This window comes from Phyllopteryx taeniolatus, chromosome 6 (genome assembly GCF_024500385.1).
Source record: "Phyllopteryx taeniolatus isolate TA_2022b chromosome 6, UOR_Ptae_1.2, whole genome shotgun sequence".
NCBI lineage: Eukaryota > Metazoa > Chordata > Actinopteri > Syngnathiformes > Syngnathidae > Phyllopteryx > Phyllopteryx taeniolatus.
Genome location: NC_084507.1, coordinates 27,195,875 through 27,217,659, shown reverse-complemented (window position 1 = coordinate 27,217,659; position 21,785 = coordinate 27,195,875). Strand labels below are relative to the sequence as shown.

Genomic DNA, 21,785 nt, shown 5'->3' with positions numbered 1-21,785 from the left:
CCGAGTATTGAATGCTACAAATGAATTAAAAAAAAAAAAAAGGAACAAAAAACAAAAGCAGCTAATAACTTCTGATAATTGAAATGCTTTGCCTGCATTACGCTGTTTAAACTGCCACTACTGCTCTCAAATACCTCCACATTGTAACTTTATCTATATAGCTACATTCAATTAATTGTCATTGTGTTCATCGATGTCACCAGAAGCATGAGATCTCTAAAATAACTAGCAATGTATGGAATTTTGTGGCTACTAGTGGGCTAACTAGTTGCATAGACTACAGGCACAATGCTAATTTCAATAAAGTTTCTTTCAAATAAAATTAAAAAAAAACTACAGTACAATGCTAACGAGGTTAGCAAGTGACAAATCTTGCAAACAATCAGTGCACCTATGTCAAAATGTATCCAAAATGTCCACAATTCTACCCAATAACAACCTAAAATCCCAACTCAACTCATAAACAGTTAACTCACCAAGGTGAAGCGGACCCTTGCTGTGATATCAAGTTCACAATCAGTTAAATAAAAATACATTTTTGTTTCAAACCGTTACGAGCCTGCAAGCCAGCGCCCAGGGAAAAAGCAATCGACCCACCTATCGAATCGATCACGTGAGTTTCCCTTGGCTTGTCATGTGACTCGTGTCCACTTTTAGCTACCTCAACAACTGATTCGGTCAACAAACATGAGGTGAGTTTGAACAGATGTAATTGTTTTTGTATTTCTTCCCCAAATCAGTTGATTTGTTGACATTTGAGAGTGTTTTACGCGTGTGCGGAAAGAGCGTGGGTGCAAGTGGAAACATTGGGCGTCTTGCTACTCCTCCTGTGGGCCGCTCCGGTTCCCGTCCGAACGCGCAGATGCTGGTCGTTTTTCGGCCGAAAATGGCTCAACGTCAGCGGCGTCAACGGCGTGGACCCCGGCTCTCCTCTCTTTCTCACGCCTTACCTGGAAAAGGGCGCCATTGACGAAGGTACGTTCATCTCGTTACAAAACCGGAGAATGTCAATTCTGGAGAAGTTGCGTGTGTCAAAAGGGACATTGTTGTTGTTGTTGTTGTTTTTTTGTGGGGGGGGTTCATTTTGAAAAGTGGAGAATTTCGGTCATGCCATTCAGTTCCCGAGATTTTCAGAGTGAGCTGAACCTTTTGAAGTTGCAATAAATATATAATCTTCATTAATATTATTATTATTATTGCTGTTGTTGTTGTTGCTTTGTTCCAGCCAGGAAATTGAGTGTAGTTGGAAATCTGCCTGGCGAAAATGTGAAGAGTTATGCTGGCTATCTCACTGTCAACAAGGAATACAACAGTAACCTCTTCTTCTGGTTCTTCCCTGCACTTAAGGTAAACTCAAACAATTCCAAAACGCATCTGCATGTGAAATTGGCTAATTTTAGGGGGCATATTAGTTTTACCCAGTGCAAAATTCCCCCCTGAGCTAAAATTCAATGGGTTATTGGTCATGTTAAGTGGAAATCCTGTCCAGTATCTCAAAGCGTGCGTTCGTATGAAGCCGAATTTTGTTTGACCGTTTCAGCCGGCCCCTGACAATAAGGCCCCTGTCCTGCTGTGGCTGCAAGGGGGCCCCGGAGGCACCTCCATGTTCGGACTCTTTGTGGAGCACGGACCGTACGTGGTTTATAAGAACATGACCGGTAAGAAAACCACTGCTGTCCTTTAGATTTAAAAAAAATCTAAATTGTGTGAAATCTGACGTTTAGTCACATCGTTTTTTTTTTTTTTTTTTTTCCCCTACATCCGAGAATTGCACTACACTCGTTCGTGCGCAACACCGCAGTTGTCCATTCAATGAACAACTTCTGTGTCGTTGCAGTGAACCTGAGGGATTACGCCTGGACTGCCAAATATTCAGTGTTATACATTGATAATCCAGTAGGTATTGTGTTTACGGTACTTTATAGAACATTTGCAGTAGCCTTTTGTTTGTTGACTTTTTTCTGTTTTCAGGTCGGAACAGGTTACAGCTTCACGGACGACGACCGCGGTTATGCTCAGAATCAGGACGACGTCGGCAGAGATCTGTACAGGTGCAACACTGCCCTCCATTTATTGCTTCACTTTTTATTTGCTTACACTTAAGTGTTTGTGTTCTTTTTTTTTTTTTTTTTTTGCTTTCCAAAGTGCTTTGATACAGTTCTTCCAACTCTTTCCCGAGTACCAGTCCAATGACTTCTATGCGACTGGCGAGGCAAGTCTTTGGCAAATGAAGCAATTTTCTTGGCGGTAATTGTCAGTTCATTAAAGCCTCCTCCCTGAGAATTACAATCGATGCCCGGTCCTCTTTGCCGCTATATATTTTTTAAACTCCAGGTTCACATTCGCCTAGTAGCATAATTGCCTGAGTCATTTTGGGATGTTTAAAAAAAAAAAAAAACACAACAAATTCAAGTCCCGTTTGCCTCATCACGTTGGGGTTTTATGATCTGTGTCCATTGCAGTCCTATGCAGGGAAGTACGTTCCTGCCGTCTCTTACTACATCCATAAAAACAACCCGACTGCCAAGGTCAAACTCAACTTCAAGGGCATGGCCATCGGTGACGGGCTGTGTGACCCGGAAATGGTGCGTGTCTGCCAACGCGGGCGTCGCGCGTCGCATCCACGGGAATGTAAACATTCACCTGTCTTTCTCTCGTAGATGCTGGGCGGCTACGGTGAGTTTTTGTACCAGACGGGCATGATCGACCACGTCCAGAAACAGTACGTCAACAAGCAGACCGACTTGGGTGTGCAACTCATCCAGCAGCAGAAGTGGGTGGAAGCTTTTAAGGTACGCCGCAATCTTATTTTTTAACATGTCAACACTAAGTCCAGCACACCAAGCATTGAAATTAAGAGTCCAACAATACTTGTTGCATTAATTTAGATCCCGCACCCCCCCAAAAAAAACCCAAATGGGTTAATTAAAACATATTTACAAAGATTTTATTGTGTTTATTAATTTACCATATAAAAACACACATTATATAATTAGTCAATTTATGATATTGAACTTCATTTCATTAGAAAGTGAAGGTGTACCTAATGGTATGTCCGGTGAGTGCATGGTATCATATGTTTACTAACCTTTCATATTACAGCATTATGAAGCATTTATTAATTAGCAAAAAGACTACGGATCCATCTCAATAAATCAGGATACTGTGGATAACTTAATGTTATTTCAGAAGTTCAGTTCAAAAAGTGCAACTCATAGATTCGCTACACACATTGAAATAATGAAATATTCAATTTTTTCCTCATTTTTATGATGATTTGAACGAAAAATCCCAAATTCACCATCCCAAGAAATTAGAATAATCACAATGAGTTTTTCATATATAAATGAGTTAGGATAGTATTTTCCTGTGTTGAATGATTCTGTAAAATATGAGCGCCACCTTTTGAATGCAACTACTGAAATCAATGTTTCCACGATATTTAAATTTATCAAGATGTTCGTAAAGTTTAAGGTGGTCGCTACTCTCTCCTGTCCGATGTCAGGTTTTCGACAGCTTGCTGAATGGCGACCTGGCACCGTACCCTTCCTTCTTCCAGAACGCAACAGGCTGCACCAACTACTTCAACTACATGTTATGTCAGGTACTTGGAAATACCACCTTTCAAACTCCATTTACTCTGGTTTGCATTGCAGTATATTTATCTGCGAATGCAACCGGCGTCTGTTTGACTACGTACGTCAGGAACCTGAAGACCAGGAGTACTTTTCCGCGTTCGTGACGCTGCCAGAGGTGCGGCGCGCCATCCACGTGGGCGACCTGGAATTCCACGACGGCTCGCGGGTGGAAAAGCACTTGATGCAGGACGTGATGAAGAGCGTCAAGCCGTGGCTGGGTGTGCTCATGGACCACTACAAGGTGGGGACTCCAACCCAATAGTAACGTCTTTAGTACTGCGATACGGCTGGGCAAACTTGCGTACTCAAGGGCCACATTTGATTTTTAAAACAGCTTTATACAGCTCATAGATGAGGTAGGGGAAAAAAAAAAAAAAAAAAGTCCTATGTGAATATAAAATATGTAAATTACTTTATTTTCATAATAAAATAATCATTAATATTATTTGTATTTTATGGTTAATTTAATTATAATAAATTAACAAAGTGTTCCAACGGTTAAAAGTATATTTAAAATGGTTTATTTTACTTTTCAAAAATGTTATTTACCCAAAAAAAATCAATGGACATTTTATTTAATGAGGTAAATGGGGAAAAAAATATTTTAAGCAAGCGATTTTAGGAGGGAAATTACTAAATTAACGCATCAAATAAAATTGTTCATTTTAATAAAAGGTTTTTTTTCCGCCCATTTTTAATTGGATTATTTAAAGTTTTCATTATAACACTAACCAGTTCTTTAATCAAATCAAATATTTGAAAGTATATGTAATTTTAAAAATTTATCAATATTTTTATTTACCATAAATCAAGTAACATCATTGAATAAGATCTAGGAATAAAAAAAATACATGTACAGTGAACCCCTATTTATCGCAGTCGTTCCAGACCCACCCACAATAGATGAAAATATGCGATACAGAGACATAAAAAAAACCAACTTTTTTTTAAAACTCACTTTTCAACACATTGTAAGCGTGTTTGTAAAACCAAATTTCCAAGGATATAATGTGCAGACAATGCGTTAGTGATAGAGTATTGAGGAGTTGTGTACTGTGACTAACTCTAGGTGTCAGTAATGCCATCAATATTTGAACTATTAATATGAAATATATGAAGTGTCATAGATAGGTTTAGTGATGTTCTGCTGGGCTGTTGTTATGGATTCCATTGGTTTTGAAGTTGTGTTTAGTCCTAGTTTGCTATATTTATTTGTCCATAGAACGTGATAAAGGAGAGTGTGTGTGTGTGTGCGTGTGGGTGTGTCCACTTGCAGCCTTGTTTTTAGCCAGCAGAGGTCACTGTAACTGAAGTTTAAAGAAATGAACCCATTTTTGAAACAATTAGTCCAAGTGGTTCGGTGCTTCACAAAAGCTTCAATTGCCCATCACTAATATTTTGCCACCCAAAAAACATTTTTTGACTTACTTATTGTTTGCCTTGTAACTTCACGTTCCAGAAAATTGCCACTAGTTGAGTTTTCCTCTAATAACGTAGGAGGGGTGCTAAAGAAAATTTGTGAATGCCAATAATCATTATAATTAACACATTTTAGGGGGTGGGGAGCTAATAAGTGCAAAAAATATGACAGGACTCTTGATGGTCTAAATAGTTGGTGTGCCGAATTTGGCCTACCGCTGACTTGTTTGGAGACCCTCTCCCCTCCAGGTGCTGATCTACAGCGGTCAGCTGGACGTGATCGTGGCGGCTCCTTTGACCGAGAGGTTCCTGCCCACCGTCAACTGGACCGGAGCGGCCGCCTACAGGACGGCGCCGCGCTTTCCCTGGAAGCTTCAGCCCGAGGACACGGAGGTGGCCGGCTACGTCCGACAAGTGGGAGAGTTCTACCAGGTGGGCTCACGATCAACCAACTCCAACCGGTGGATCACTACTTCACGAGCAGATCAACGTTACAACGCGGTCTTCTTATCACGCAGGTCATTGTCAGAGGAGGCGGGCATATTTTGCCGTACGACCAGCCGGCGAGATCTTTGGACATGATCGACAGGTTCCTCTCAACACGAGGCTGGATGTGAAGAGCTCGGCTTATCAAGCACTCTTCATGACTGTTTGCAAATCAGGTTCTTATTAATATTGCTGCTAATCCCGACATCGTATTTGAACACGCAATTCTTTTTTTTTATAATCTCATTGCCAGTCACTTCATTGTAAATGAAATGGTACAGAATGTCTTTTAATCCGTATAGCTAATCATATGGTTTCCTGAATATTTTTATTTTGTTTTGTTTTTATCATTACCAATCATACTTAGTGATTATCTTAAATTCTGATCTTTTAAAGCAGACACATTGTGGCCTAACATGACTGAATTTTAGTTTTGTTTTTTGTTTTTTAAATTTCCTTCCAAAAGCAATCTTTTAACTTAAATTGCTATGAAATAAAAGGCACAATTCAAAAACACTGTTGTCCTAATATAATATAATATCTAGGGGAAGTTTTGTTTATGATGGGACAATCTGTTGAAAGTATTGTCTTGATGTATTTAAAGTGTACCTGTAGTAACTATAATACCCACCAATGGGCACTGTGTGCAAAGATTTTTCACCAATCCACAAATATGATCCAGTGATCATCATGATTTGGGATGGGAATCTGACTTAATTGGCTTGATGAAAATTGGCTTTTTTTTCTTTTTTTTTTAAATACGTTTTATGTGTCAGAAAATAGGAAGGAAAAGTGATAAAATAAGTACATCGATTATGCCTATTCCTAGTTATGACAGATCTGAAGTGAATCATTTTCACCAAAATTGCTATTGTAGTTTTGGATGAGATTTAACAGGATATAACTGTTGTTTCTATGCAAGATTGAAAAACTAATGATGTCAATGAGGGATTTAATGTTAGAGGCTTACACAATTTAAAAAACATTGAACTGTTTTGACTTTATTAGTGAGCAATTTTGTCACGAAAACCTGCTGGCATCATTTTGTTTTGCAACTTTTCCCAGTTATGAAATCAACTCAAGTCTCTTAGTTGCATTTTGCAGAGCAAGTGCTTTATTTTCCGAATGCAACTGCAGCGATAATGTTGAACATCTGTACAAATGGCCAAAAACAAGCCAACATGGGGACACACAAAAAAAAAAAAGAATGTACAAAGTTATGCAGGCAAAAGGGTCAGGGTCAGTTCGTGACATATAAACAATGTATTTAAGCGCTGCTTAGAGCCTCGATGTATGACAAAAGGCAACAAGTGCTGTATGCAAACATTATTTACACACATGTATTCCCTTCAAAAAGAAAGGTAGTTGCAATACATGTACATGATTATAGAAATCCATGGCCTTATGTACAATATTTATAGTTTTACACTTAGAATCACAAGTATTAATGCGTAAGAATTATTCTTGTACACAAACAGTCACACTGAACTTTTTATTTATTTTTTGCATATAAAGCAACACATAGCTGTTTTTTTCCTGAACTTTACCAGAGTGCAGGGGTGGGGAACCTTACGTTTGGCCCGTGAGAGCATTTCATACAGCCGCTATTAAATTGACCTAAGGGGAACTGTTATTTAAAAAAAAAAAAAAAAAAAAAAAAAAAAGCCCACGAATGCTCACGTTTATAGTTATGAACACTTTTTAATAGTTTTATTTTTTTTAGTATGGCAATTGCGGACTAAAATTAAAAAGGTTCCCCACCCATAGCGATACCTTCTTAATGATTCCAGTTCAAATATGACGTGGCGCCTTGATTTAGAATGGACGAATTCAGGGATTCTCAAATTTGAACAATTTTTAAGAAAACAAATTGTAACGTTACGATAGATTCCTATTTTTGTAGGAAAAAAGTTGAAAAAATCTTTATAAGAACAAAGATGTATTTTGTCTGGTAAAATGTTGTAATCTTACAAGAACAAAGTCATATTTTTCAGTGATAAAGTCATAATTTGATGATATTGATGTTGAAGTTATATTTTAACAAGTACATTTCCAAAATACATCTTTATTCTCATAATATGATGCCTTTTATTCTGGAAAAGACAGCTTCATTCATTAAAAAAATGGGACAATATTCTCAAAACAAATACACCTTTTGTTCTAAAAAAAAATAATAATTTATTCATGCAGAAATGTCAGGTTTATGTGATAACACATCACAAGTATATCAGAGCTTATAATTGGACCAAAGCGAAGGTAGGGAGGAGTAATTGGTTTATTCTGTTTGTTTTATTGACGCGCCGGTCCCCAAATGGAGGCATGAACTTTTTATAATGATACAACATAATGATTTATTGCAAATTATTTTGCAGACCCCCAAACTATGGCTTTCGGACTCCTGTTTGAGAACCACTGAGCAAATCATTAAGAGGGTGATTGACAAAAGGTGGAACAAAGCCCCCTTTTTTTTTTTTTTTTCTCTCTCTTTCTTTCTTCCCCCCCCCCACCCCACAGGAGAAACTGCCCTCCTGCACACGCGCTAAAACCCAAATGCAAAAAGTTGAGACGTGAGGCGAGATAGTAACAGAGAAATTTTGCTTCACAAGTAAACTTCCTTCAACTCAGACCAAATGCATTTTCGCGCTGGTGTGTTTTAAAAGAAGGGAAGGGGTCACTGAGAATGACTTAAGTTTAATATGGCTATTCTACCCTCTGGCAGTGCAGAGGTCAAAGTGCATAGACCGCTCTGCTTCACCTTATTGTACAACACAGTGCTTTAGGGTGCTCACGTCGACATTCCTGGAGGGAAAGTTCCTGTTTCCTTTGAAGGGAGCGCGTACGGTATGTCGCCATTGAGTTAAAAACAGGGGGGCGGGGGGGGGGGGGAATGCCTGAGAAAGATTAATAAAGTTATGAATAATGAAAAAGAAATCCAAGACAAATGCCAATAAGAGGCAAAACTATCACTAGCATAATGTGGCTGAAATCGATATGAGTGCTGGAAGTTGCGTAAAGAAGATTCTGCTGCCTAAACAGGAAATACAATTCCAAAAAATAACAGAGGCACATTGTGATATTTGGGAAATCACTGGCAGAAATTGCTCCTCTTTAAGCAATACAAAATCATACCAGTTTTAGATTACAGAGAGAACCACGCTCTCTTACGCGTACATATTATCCACATGCGGATTTGATCCGGCCTTCCATGTAAGTCTAAACACAAAATAAAACCTATAGAGGAGCTACTATAAAAATAAAATTAAAAAAAAGTGCTCATAATATGTAATAATATACATTTGCTTGATCGTTGCATCATATTTTGTCAGAAATTTATCACGGCCCTCGGAGGACTTCATAAAAACTGATAGGAAAAAGGTTCCCCACCCCCGAGTGAAAACCTGGGGCGGTCTTGGAGGAGATTGTTGCGACTCGTAAGGTGCCTCGCCGCTTTCACAGTGTTCGTGCGTCGCGCGGACGTACTCGACATGACCCACAGAGCGCTGTATTGCTTATCCCTCGAGCACCACGCTATTACCGTAACGATGAAGTTGATACGATTCTTTTAAGACTGCCGGCAATGAGGTTAACGGTCTCGTAGGGAAGATAGAGACAAGAAAAGATGATCATCTAAAACACATCACAGTGATTTCTTTTCAGGCGTCACCATCACACCTCACTTGTTGGGATGAGAAGATTACGGATTTACATTTAAGTCAACAAGTATTTGGACAATGACAGACTGGTTCATTTTGCAGACGGATTTAAAAACAACTGGTTTTACATAAATATGGCTTTTACCATTTAGGAATTACAGCTGCCTTCACGTTTGTCTTCATAAGGGCTATTGAAACATGCCTTCAAAAAGTCATTAGTTGGGTTTTATTTACAAGTCTGTCCCATTGTCCAGACACGGACGTAATCTATATAAAATGTCTGGAACTCCTGCATGATAAATGTCAAAAAGGTTGTGTATTGACTTCATATTCAATCTCATATCTGAAATCATCTTTCTTTGCGCATCTTCTGGCGTGTGTGATCTGGCCACGAGAGGGCGGTATAAAAGAGACAAACAAACACACACGAAGACGAATTTCACAACTGCCTCAGTAAGCGGCAGTAGTATTCGGTCTTTTTCGCAGAGGCTAAAGAATATAGGGCTATGAGTATTCTTCTATAGTTTGTCTCCATGTGTTGCTGCACCGTTTGTGTTCAAATCTCTTGAAGGGTTATAACACAGCGACGTCGATGCTATTTGTTAGCCCGTCTGTGGCGTTTCCCACTATGTGTTAGCATTAAGCTAGCGGACCTTCCAAAGCCAAAGTTATGTCATTGTTTTAAATATGCATTGTGTAATTCTCTTTGTCTTAATGTTTAATTTGACAGTAAGCGTCAACTGGGAGTGGCAATAAAAAAATAAAATAAAATAAAAACGAGGCTTCAAGCTCGCCTCATTTTTGAAGAGTTGTTCACTATCTGCCAAACTGCTGCTTGCTGAGTTGATTTCGCTGTGACCAGCTAGCGCTCGTATCATGTATTTTTGCTCGCAAGTCAATGAAAAAAAGAACTAAATCAGATGATCGATGACTCGTGTCTCGAAAAACGTGTAATTAAAAAAAAATAAGCAGTCTATATTGCATATTGATTGTTTTCTTTCATATCCGCGTTGGCATATCAAAGACTGTTATTGTCAAAATACTTTTGGACCTACAATAAATGTACTGTCCAAAACAGTTCTCAAGGGAATTTAGTAAGCTTTTGTACAAAAAAGGAATTAGTTTTTTTTATTTATTTCTTTGCTATGAGAAATATACAGAGGAACCTCTAAAGTGAAATTGCAAAAAAATAGACCGCTGAGCTCGATTTCAACAACAAACAAAATTAAGCCTGTTTTGCTTTTTCTTTGATGCATCTGGCAGCTCAGTATAATATGGCTCCAGTGATTAGTTTCTTATTTTCTTTCTTATTTATTATTATTATTTCATTATGCGTATTGACTTGTATGACAATATTAAAAAGCCCAATGCAGGAAGACAACTAGCCTTCGGCAATACCCTCCCCAATAAATTACGTATTGTGGAAATTGTACTGTTTTATAGGTTCAGCATAAGGTACCTTCTTTTTAAATTTGAATGACAATTAAGAATGTCAAAATATAACATAAAAACATTGCCTGCCTTACACAAATTCTCACTGAATTGACAATAAATCACAATTTAATCTGAATAAAGGTTTTATGACAGTTACAGTTTGACTCTAAAACATGAATTAAATTACTAATTGTTTTATTTAAATTGGAGGTCAACCCTTTCCAGACCGAGTTGTGTTCAACCTTAGAGGTTCCACTATATAATAAACTTTTGTAGTTTCCTACTAAATACTTGTGAGACATGTTAGGTTTCCACATAGATGAGCCAGTCCATCGGTCAAATAGAGAAATTTTAAGAGATGACATTCTCCAGTCTCTTCCCTCTTGTTCCATGAACGCTTTGGTCCATTTTGTACCGCAACACGCTGGGAAAAAAACAAACAAAAAAAAAATTCCATACCAACGCTGCCTACTTAACTCACAAAAGCAAATGTAAAAAAAAGGGGGGGGGGGGGGGGACAGGCAACATACCGTAAAACATGTACGCATTAAAGGTTCTATAAAAATACATACCATGGCTACTGTAAAAAGAAGAGCCTTGGAGGCCTTTGAGGTTTCTCTTGATGGGGGAGGGGATGATGTGTGCAGCTGGAGAGCCTCAAAAAAGCAGAGGTGCGTCAGGGTGAAGGGTGGGACCACCGGGGCTGTATAGTCCCTCCGTTCCCCTAGTGGATGGCGTTAATGTCTGTTCGGCTGTTGGCTTGTCCGTGCACACCGCTGCCCCCTATGGTCGTGGTGGAGGTGGTGATGGTGTTGTGCTGAATGACCTGCTGCTGCGTGCAAGCTGGAGAAGGACTTCCTGCCGGACTGCTCTCTGGACCTGAGGACACATCGCTGGGGATGGTAAATGGCCTTCAGATTACATAGAAACACTTTAATACATAGAGTATGTGTTGTGTTTGTGTGAAAAGAGTCTTTTAAGAGCAGATCTTACTGGGTTGGGCACACTTCGTTAAAGAGGAGTACTTTGCCTTGTTGTTGGCGTTTTTAGCATTGTCTTCCTAAGAATCCACAGAGGGCAGGAATGCCTTCTTCTTTTTGATTTTGTTTTGATTTGTCAGTCAGCACTGACAGGGCTGACATTTCAGGACAAACCTGAAGTGCACTTTAACCTTTACAAGGCAACTAAATTGCACCTTCTCTTAACTTTTGAGTGCTTATGTCTAATTGTTCAGTGTTTCAGTACTTTCTGGACACTTTGTGTTCTATACCAAGGAGCTGAACGAGTGGCAGTTTCTGGCATGTGCAGTGCGTGCGGCCGCATAGGGCGGGCTTGTGGCAGGGGGCGGGGCCAGTATGAACAGAAAGGCATAGAAGTGGAGGTCCTCAGATGCTCACCCAAAAGCCAAATATACACATCTTTTTGTGAGTAGTGTCTATTCGTGGACCAAAATGAAAAACAGCTTTTTGTGCATTTCTTTTAATAAAATGCTAAATAATTACAAAGCCTCTCATTAATTGCATTTTTTTAAGTGAGTCCCGCCACTAGAAAAGCAACAATTGAACAAATTCTGATGATTAATTTGTTATTAAGAATCGCATGGCAGCCCGGCCCAAATTCTCTCGAGGGTTGTACTGCACGTCACCGTTGCGCATGCCTTCTTCAGATAGATTTCATACACCATAAAATCACTCCAAACGCCTCACTTGTAAAAACAGACCATGAACAGATAACACAAAAATGGAAAATAGAATCACTCAGCGTTGCAAACACGCCAGACGAATTATGGTCACATTAAAGTGGACATGTGTGCACAACTTAAGACTCATTGATGAACGTCTCGCCCAGTTCGGGAGGAGGCTCTCCCCTTTACAAAAGAAACATTCAGCCAGGGCGGATGTGAGCCTGATTTTCCTCGCTGGAACCACACAGGGGAGGCTCACTATCCTAATTATAACCTCTCGTATCCCTATCAAAGGGCGGGGGCTCTGATGTCACACTGGGAAACAAAATGCAGACTTATTTGTCACGTCGGGTTTCAGATGTGCAAGAAAATATCCTAGATGTGGAATTTGTTTCTGACAGAACAAAGCATCTCCACAGCAGAGCTATCAACATTGTAAGACTAAAGTGTGTGTTTGGCGTGAGTTTGTGTGTGAGTAGGTGTGTCTGTGTTTGTGTCTGTGTGTGTGTGTTTTTGAGTGACTCACTGAGGTAACCTTGGGACTCTTTTTGCATAGTGGTGATGGGACAATCCTTGTGTGTGAGGAGGAGCTGCTTGAGCTGGGTCACCTCGTTCTTGAGCATTGTCACTTCATTCTGTAATTAAAAAAGAAACACAAACATCATTTAAGCCACGTTGGGTCTGCACAAGTGTCAACTGACAGACTGTGTTTAATGAGTATTTTCAGGTTTACAACACAGTCTTGTGTTTATTATGTTATTTACTTTAGAGCGAAATATTAGTCTGTTGACAGTTTTAATGCCTGAAAGAAATAAAGAACATTCTGGTCATGTTATTTTTTATTTTGACATTTTTTTTTTCTTTTGCCCGCAGGGCACCCCCTGCAGTTGTAATGTGTAATTCATTTTGAAGCCACAGTGGTAAATACCAAGTTGGCCTACAGTACGAATGAAAGTATCGAAGCAAATGGCACGGACAACAAACACGAACAAAGCCTGTGGCCATGCCTGCCAAGCGAGCAAACCATCCCTGATCATTTTACTATGTGGCAAAGTATTTACAAGGACTTTCATAGCCCAATATTTTCCCAATAAAGTGCAAAGTCCAACATTTTGTAATACAGAATTCAACCAATTGGATGGCGAGCAGTTTAGGGCGTACCTTGCCTCTCGCCCAAAGATAGCCGGGATAGGCTCCAGCACACCCGCGACCCTAGTGAGGATAAACGGTACGGAAAATGGATGGATGGATGAATTCGACCAAAGTTTTTGGGGAAAATATCGATCAAAACTTCTCACTTCAAACCACTCAGCAAACATCAAATGATTAATGCTGTGTTTTTTGTTTTGTTTTGGCAGCCATCCGCCCATTTTTAATACTGCTTATCCTCAGTAGGGTTGCGGGTGTGCACACTTTTCTTTGCGTTTTTTTTTTTTTTTTTTTTGCATTTTGTAACATTCATCGCAAAAAAAGGATTAGCCTCAAAATGGTGTGTTAAGCAAGTGACACTGTAGTTAAATTTTAAAGTGGTGAATTTCCTTTTATACTTGTATGACAGGCAAATGTGAGATGCACAAGGTGCATCACAATACACCTTCCCCCTTAGGGCCCTTTTTTTTGTGAACGGCTTAAATGAGACGTGACGGGGGGCGCAACTGAGGCAGGTTAGACTGCTGTTGTTAATTTTGTAGATCAGTGCAGGCCGGCGGATCTTATAACGAGTGTTTACTGAATCTTTACAGGCTTGGGGAAAAAAATCGACTGTATGATGTATGAGTGAATTGAATGGTAGTTAGGGTTTTTTTTGTTTTTTTTTTACCTAAAATGGTAATCGCTAGCATGCTAATGCTAATCTCGATTTCTAACCGTTTAGCATTTAGCATTTTGTTTTCTCAAATTCTGTACACTGAATTTACACCATACAATATATGCAATTTAAGTCAAACAACAAACGAAGGAACAGAAAAAGAGTGTGAATTTCCTATTACTATTATTCGATTATTCGATCAATAATCAATAGGAGAATCAATTTTAAAAAGATTCAATGGTGACAGCCCTACTGTCATGTGTAAACAAGTAACAAAGTACATCCAGCGTCTTACATTCTTGGGAGGATCGCAATAATTTGTTTGAAGGTAAAATGCTTCTTTTGGCTCATTTTTGTACCTGAAGCTGCATGTTGGTCTGCGTGAGTTCTTCTGCTTTCTTCTCTAACGACATCACCCACACTTTCCTCTTCTGTCTGCATCGCGTCGCCGCCGCTCGGTTTCTTTCCAAAAACTTCCGCCGACGTTCGTCCGGATCTTCGTCCACTACTCGCCTACGCCGGCCGCCGCTCGGGGGCGGGGAATGAAGCGTCTGCGTTGGCTGCATATGCTGGGTGGCGGGAGACATCTGAAACATGGAAGGGGGGTGGTGGCGGTGGGATGAATCGTAACCCGGCTCTCTAATGAGACAGTTTGCGTCTGCCAACTTGCAACCACAGACGTAATCTTTGTGACACACCTGGAAAACATCCAGACACCTGACTGTTGCAGCCACCCCGCTGCTCTCCAAACACAAACAAGCGTCCATACATAACCCCCAAAGCTATTTCAAGTGTGCCAACTGCCCTCAAAACAACATCTGCTTCAATGAGTGAGTGACTGGGCTGATTCACCAAGCTGCCTACCTAGTTAAAGAGGTGTCAGGCCCTTTTCCACCACCCACTTCCACTCAGACTAACACCGGCAGACAGAAGTGTATGTGGACGGACAGATCTTGACATATACTTGGCAAGGTCAAGTATTTGCAGTTTGGCCCATTACCATTTTTATGAGAAGCATGGAAAACACAAGCTGCTTTAATGGATGCCAAGCATACATCAAACGTGTTGTTTTAATGCATTAATGGCACATTTGGAGCGTATACGGTGACTCGTACCACTTGATGCAGTGTCGGTCCATCATCTCAACATAGCAAAGGGCATCAGACAATGCAAGGACAGACTAGCTTACTGTACATCAAGTTATATTTAATACTCTGAGCCATACTTACAAATGTATTTCCAGAAAGGCGTTAGCCAAGGTTCCCTATAGTTGCCATTTGTGCACCTGGGCCAGCCAGGTAGTGTAGACGGGTGTGGAGCATAGTTTCCACAGGACTAACATACAATCATTAAAATTAATTTCTTCTTGACCTCTTCCCTGCAGCTGGCTATGCTAAAAGGATAACAATAAGCCAAGAAGCTCCATGACGGTAAGGCTGAAACACTTACATATATATATATAAAAAAAGACCTCCACCAAGGCCACCAATTTATATATATATAAACTTGGTTTTATTGTTTGTTTGAATGTCATTATCTTTGTGTTACGTTGTAATGCGCATAAAACCATTTTTTTAAATAAATATTCACAGAAATTGGTAGAATTTTTTTGCTAATTTTCCATTTTTTTTATTTTGTTTGAACATATCTCTGTCTTATATTGTAATGTGTTAATGTGTAAAAAAGAAATAAATAAATAAAAAAAAATCGGCAAAAATCAAATAAATATTGGCTGATTTTTGCCAATTTGAAAAGGGCTAATATCGGCTGATTAATCGGTCGGGCCCGACTGTTGCACATTAGAAAGTGGTTGCCAGGTACCAAACAGAAGAATATCCGTGGTTGAGAAAGTCTTACCTGTGAAGCAGAATGCATCTGAGGGTGTGGCGAGGTCTGGTGCGGATGCCCGGGATGGAGATGGGCATTATGGGAGTTGTGATGGGGGTTGTGTCCATGCGGGTGATGGTGGCCGCCCTGGCCGTGGCCCTGGGTGTGGCCCTGGCCGTGGTGGTGATGGCCGTGGTGCTGGTACGCGTGGGGAGGTGCTTGGAGGTGCTGGTGCGGGTGCGAGTGCGAGTGCATGTGATGGTGGTTGCTTTGCTCCTGCCGCGACGACATCATCTCCATCATGTGGCCCATGGAGTTCATGTTTCCGTTGGCAATGGCGCCCGGGTGGTGTGAAAGTGCAGCCTTCAGCCTCTGAGTGCAAAGAAGGACCACAATGCTTCAATGTAACATTTTTTATTTATTTATTTATTTTTTTTACCAGGGATCGGCATAATAAGTAATTACAATGGACCCTGCTATTCACGGTGGATAGGGACCGACTGCGAATAGCGAAAATCCACGGATAATTGATAACCATTATAATTGCATTGACATTTTTTCTTTTTTTTTTTTTATTCGATTTTAATTATTTTTTTAACCCCCCAAAAAATTGAATTGATATACTGCCCAAAAAAATTTTTGGGAGCCCCAGGCAATCGCCTGTGTTTGCCTAATGATAACGCTGCCCCTGCCTGAACTCTGATGGAAAGTAAAGAGAGTTAGCATACAGGCTAGTCAAGTTACACAAGCATGTGAAGATCTCTGCATTATTTCCACTTTGTTTACATTCGCTGACTTGACTGTCTCTAGAAAGTGTTATTGATGACATGCCTACTGTATATTTTTCAACAAGAACCAGTACGCTTTTTGCTACTTTTTAAAATTATTTTTTTACGTAGCGGTTAATGTGAAAAGTTATCGTTTGGCCTCGACAGCAATTGAATTTATTGTAAAGGGGGGAAAAAAGTTATAAATTAAAATCATTTGTCAAGCCGTACCATACCGTCTATATATGTTCATTTAATTTATTGATCATTTTCCCCATTGTCGTCAAGGATTGAGTCAAATGCCCACCCCTATATTCTTCAGAAGTAAATCATTAAAGGTTTCTATGAACTGATATGTTTTATCATGCTGATTACTAACAGTTATGATGGCTACACGCGCTGACTAGATAAGAGGATGAATAGCTCCATAAATCCATATGCCTGGGGAAGAAATCAAAGCACTTAGTCTGTCCTCTGTCTCCCCTTCAGTCCTGTCATTCTCCCTCTTTACGTTCCCTGATTGCCCATTCCACATCTTGCCTCTTCATATTCCTAATAACCTCCCTCTTTGTTTGTGTGCGTGTGAGTGTGCGTGTGCGTGTCTGCTCATGAGATGAGCTCTCTCGCAAGGTGTGAGTCTCAGACTGTTGACCCAGCAGCAGGTTTGTTGCTTTAAGCTTGTGGTCGGTCTACTTAGCCGTGACAGTGGTGCTGGTTCTTCTCTCTTCTCTCTCTCTCGCTAGGTGTTCTTACGTTGTTTGTGTTTATCCGCTTCACTTTTCCTCAAGAGTGTGTTTTTTTCTGGGCATGGCATTAAGAGAAGATAATGCACAAATATACAAGTGGCCAGTATGCCACGAATGTTTCAGACAACCCGAGACATAATAATAATAATAATTTATTTTTAAAAGTCTGCTTCTCATACATGACATATTCAGTGGTGTTCACAAATAACAAGTCAGAACTGTTTAGTCTAATGTGATGCATAAACACATTTAGATTTTGTTTGATGATTTTTTTTTATTTTTATGAAAAGTTAGCAAATGAAAGACTTCAACTGAAGGCTACTGCCATGAATCCCACACTTTTCATTTGTGAACTCCCTTCCCCCTTGCTCCCAGCTGCTGTCAGTAAGTCCATAGAGCGTCCAGGGCTCCATATCTTTTAACAACCTCTACATTCATGATTCCCACAGGGAATGTCATCCAGCTGGTCTGGATCACAATACTTAGACGGGACCGGAGCACACCATCAGCTCGCCCTCTCCTCTCTCACACCATTCATGAGTGGAAAGCTTTTTACCAGATGAGAAAAAGAAGTGCACTACTACATTCTTTTCTGACCTTGATTTAGAACTATTCTCGCAATCCCTAATTCCTGTATCTATTTTACATAAACCAGGATTGTGAAATGATGACCTTGTCAAGCCTGTTTTGTACGAGTATAGTTTCGCTTTGTCATAGGATAGATGCCTGACATAGTGACGCAGACCTTATGTTTTTTTGTTTTTTGTTTCGTTTTTTCATTATTCCACTCCCATCTATGTCTGATCCTAAAATTCAGCCCCTAGTAGCCACAGCCTCAACAGGTCAACTCTCACGGCTGGGGCGGGGTAAGCTCCTCTGTGTTGTGACCACTGGGGTTAAAATACCACTGAGGCCACGCTAACACACAGCAAGCAGCCTCAAGCCTGCAGCTGTCCTGCTTGTACAACCATACACACATTTAACAAAAACAGTTTGGAACACATGGAGAGGAATAGTGGGATAAGAAAACACAGGACACAAGCAACTACAAAGCAATTGATCATGCGGCTAAGACAGAAAATGGATTATATCAAGCTTACAGACATCCATCATGGTCAGCGCTGTTGACGGGGACATCGCCCGCGTATGACGGGATGAATTCTGAGGATGACAGCCCTCACAAAACACATTCCCTTCAACCTTCAACTTGTCACTCCGCACCAGGGAGGTGAGTCCCGCCCCTCTTGTGTAAGAGGAAACCAATCAAACACAACCCCAAGCCTCAGAGTCATGTCAGGCTATCACAAGAAATAACACATAAAATGGCAATCACGCACATCTGGGGGCTGCTCGCCAACTGGACGCCATGATAGCAGGACGTAGAGGGTATGAGAAGGTGAAGGCAGGCTGTGAGTGAGCGAGAGACCCCTGTAAGAATGAGTTGGAGGGAAGATTAGATGCCCCCTCCTCACACGCCATCAGCATAAGTTCATTTATCAGCGTGTTTGATACAAGTCCAGCTGGCAGCGTGGTGCTATCTCTTGAGTAATTGTATTAGCAAGCAACCAAAATCAAACATAGTTTTATGGATGGCGAGTGGCGATGGTGAAAAGCTCCTGTAAATAAGAACTACAACTAAAAGGACAATGTATCATTTTAGATTTGAAACCAGCCAACAACGAGGGGGATAGGCAGGGCAACAGGTTGTGTCTATATGTGACCAGTGGTGGGAAGTTAACATGTACAAATACTTCCTTACTGTCTCAGCTATTTGTCCGTTACTCGAGTATTTATTTTTTACTCTCTACGTTCGATAACAAATACAGCGGTACCTCAATGTACAAGTGACCCGACTTGCGCGTCTTTCGAGATACATCTCGAAAGACCCGTAAGATCGACTTCGATTTTTTTTGCCTTGAGTTGTAAACACAAATTTGATTTACAAGCACAAAAGGGTGGCAGCGAACCTCACAACAAGTAGCCGATAGTGAACAATTCTTCAAAAAAAAAAAAAAAAAAAGTGCTTGCAAGCTATTTCTTGCCAGTCCCAGTTGAAGTTTATACATAAAACAAAGAAAATTACACATTGTGTATTTAACCAAAACACTAGCTTACGAAAGTATGCTAGCTTAATGCTAACACACAATGGAAAGCGCGACTGACAGGCTAGCGAAACTAGCATCGATGTCACGGTAGTTAAAGTACTGTTGCTAGCTTGAATTTCACCGATCAACATTGCTCCAAAAACAAATTGTCCAGGGAGGGGAAGTTTTAAGTGGGGAAAAAAACCTTACCATGATAATAATAATGCAGCTATCTGCGAGCCTGCTACAGCTCAGCCATGAGTTGAAACAAACATAAACCTAATCAGACATTTGTATCCGCAACCACAGTGACGCGACTTTAAGGACGTTAGTAAAGTGATGACGACCATTCTAAAACACCTACATCCGCCTTCTTGATGCCTCCTAACACATGGTTGCAATTTGCCAGACTGCGCTGAGTGCGACAACTGAGCCACCACGTGCATTTTACTCTAATAACACATTGTCCTACTGTCCTTTTTTACATGGCAGCAGCAGAAAACAGTCATTAAATAAGCACAGGTGTTAGCCTGTAGGGTTTAGGGTGCAGAATTTGTCCAGGTTTTTTTTTTAATTTTTTTTTTTTTGGGAGGGGGGGGGGAAACTAAACTAAAGTAAAAAAAACACAAGCTACATTTTTTTTTTATTACGACTGTTTTTGCAAATAAATGGACAATAATACAGTATATCTGAAATAATAAAAATGTTGAATTTTGTGTTTTTATCATCTTCCAAAAGGAAAAAAGTATAGCCATAATAACAGGAAACGAGTGGCAAATTCCTCCGTATCTGGTTCAACCGGAGTACTTATCTAACAAGTAAAGACATGAAAGTGAAGAAGAAGAGCAATAAGACAATGCATAATGACTGTGCTTTGTGACAGCGATGACATTGATGTCAAATGAAGTCAAATCAGTTTGCTACAAAGTTGTTTTATCACAATAGAAACCCAGATGAAAGCCCATGGATGCCTCAGTACTGCATTCTCTCATACTTTCTTTGTTTTTGTCTGCATGTCCTGAATGTACATTTTGTTCTATTGTCTTTTTTGAATAGCACTTGAGTGACACCAACTACTGGTGACAAATGCTTGTGAGTCCTTTTGCCAATCAAGATGATTTTGATTCCAAATAGTAAACAAACATTTTAACTTTACTCTCACTTTGTTGTTGCTTTAATTTACATATATAAAAAAAACACATTTTTGAAGGATGATAAAAACATTATTTCACTACATTAAACAACTACGGTACATTTAGAAAAATCTGTAAAAACAGTGGAGGTTGCCTTTAAAGCTGCAGCTCTCGTTATGTTTCAATGTTGAAACCTTCTGCCATCTTTTGTCCAGGGGGCTACGTCCACTCTCAGACCTTTGCACCCTGATCTCTCTTCGTCTCTTTTTTAGACCAGGTGATGGGCCATTAATGATATTTATTAATGGCCACTTCCTCTCTGACACAGGGCTGCTTTGAGTGATGTCTTGTGAGTGCTCTGGGCACCTTCGCAGAACCCAGCCGGGCTTCCATTCGGCAAATGACTTCATATCTATTAACCTGAGATGTAGGAAGTGCAAAGCAGGTACTGAGGGAAGAGAGCATGCCGGGAGGGCTAAATCAAGCCCGGTGAGGTCAAGGTGAGCACTTTTATTCCCCTTTAACGGGGGAAAAGGGTATTATTTGGCTACCACTGGCCCTCTGGCGCCACACAACAGCTCCCAAAGATTTAGCCATTGTCAAGAGTTAGCCATAAAAATACAGCTCAACCTCAAAAGTGAAATGTTCAAAACGTGGTCACATTTTCTAAAACAATATGCCTCAAAAGTCAAACTAAACTTGAAGTTCAAATCAGCAGTTTGCTTTGTTTTTTTTTTTTTTTTTTTTTAATGGTTCATTTTTTTGTTTTTTGTTATACCACCAGAAAAGGGGGACTTGTGAGGGCAAAGAGAAAATGTGATGAAAACCACCGAAACCAAAGTCAGCTGGGTTAGGTTCCAGCTCACCTGCAACCCTAATGAGGTCAAGAAAATGGATGCGTGGATGGATGGATAATATAGTTATCACAAGGCTTTATTAGTTCCAGCATTAACCATAAAACACCACTAGGTGACCACGCCGTACAGTTCCCTCTCCATTACGTCTGTTTCCGACGTCTTTAAAGGGTGAGTAGTTGTGCATTATTTTACTTTCATTATACATTGTATAACTTGCCTTTGTACTATTACAGTGGTGTATACGCTTATG

The 21,785-nt window shown here is 40.1% G+C and overlaps 2 protein-coding genes and 1 long non-coding RNA gene across 5 annotated transcripts in view; 2 read left to right on the top strand and 1 right to left on the bottom strand.

The window, feature by feature from the left end:
* The first annotated feature begins 544 nt into the window (after positions 1–544).
* Positions 545–6,639, top strand: cpvl (carboxypeptidase vitellogenic like). The gene is made up of 13 exons (XM_061776488.1): positions 545–692; positions 785–975; positions 1,226–1,347; positions 1,541–1,658; positions 1,838–1,896; positions 1,972–2,051; positions 2,146–2,212; positions 2,463–2,585; positions 2,661–2,792; positions 3,506–3,604; positions 3,706–3,879; positions 5,307–5,489; positions 5,576–6,639. Exons 1-13 carry the CDS (start codon positions 688–690, stop codon positions 5,672–5,674), a joined length of 1,452 nt encoding a protein of 483 aa, XP_061632472.1. The 5' UTR covers positions 545–687; the 3' UTR covers positions 5,675–6,639.
* Positions 6,635–21,785, bottom strand: part of creb5b (cAMP responsive element binding protein 5b) — a 46,873-nt gene continuing 31,722 nt past the window's right edge. For 2 of the 3 annotated variants that reach the window (XM_061776486.1, XM_061776487.1), the window contains exons 8-11: positions 15,979–16,320; positions 14,481–14,708; positions 12,841–12,949; positions 6,635–11,509 (exon numbers count right to left, since the gene is read on the bottom strand). In XM_061776486.1, coding sequence (XP_061632470.1) covers positions 11,355–11,509; positions 12,841–12,949; positions 14,481–14,708; positions 15,979–16,320 — 834 coding nt within the window. In that variant the 3' untranslated portion in view covers positions 6,635–11,354. The remainder of the gene's footprint in view (positions 11,510–12,840; positions 12,950–14,480; positions 14,709–15,978; positions 16,321–21,785) is intronic. The other variant, XR_009788954.1, reaches the window with a different exon arrangement.
* LOC133479466 (uncharacterized) lies at positions 11,431–21,619 on the top strand. The gene is made up of 3 exons (XR_009788956.1): positions 11,431–11,532; positions 21,007–21,178; positions 21,463–21,619. It is a non-coding gene; the product is annotated as an uncharacterized LOC133479466 (long non-coding RNA).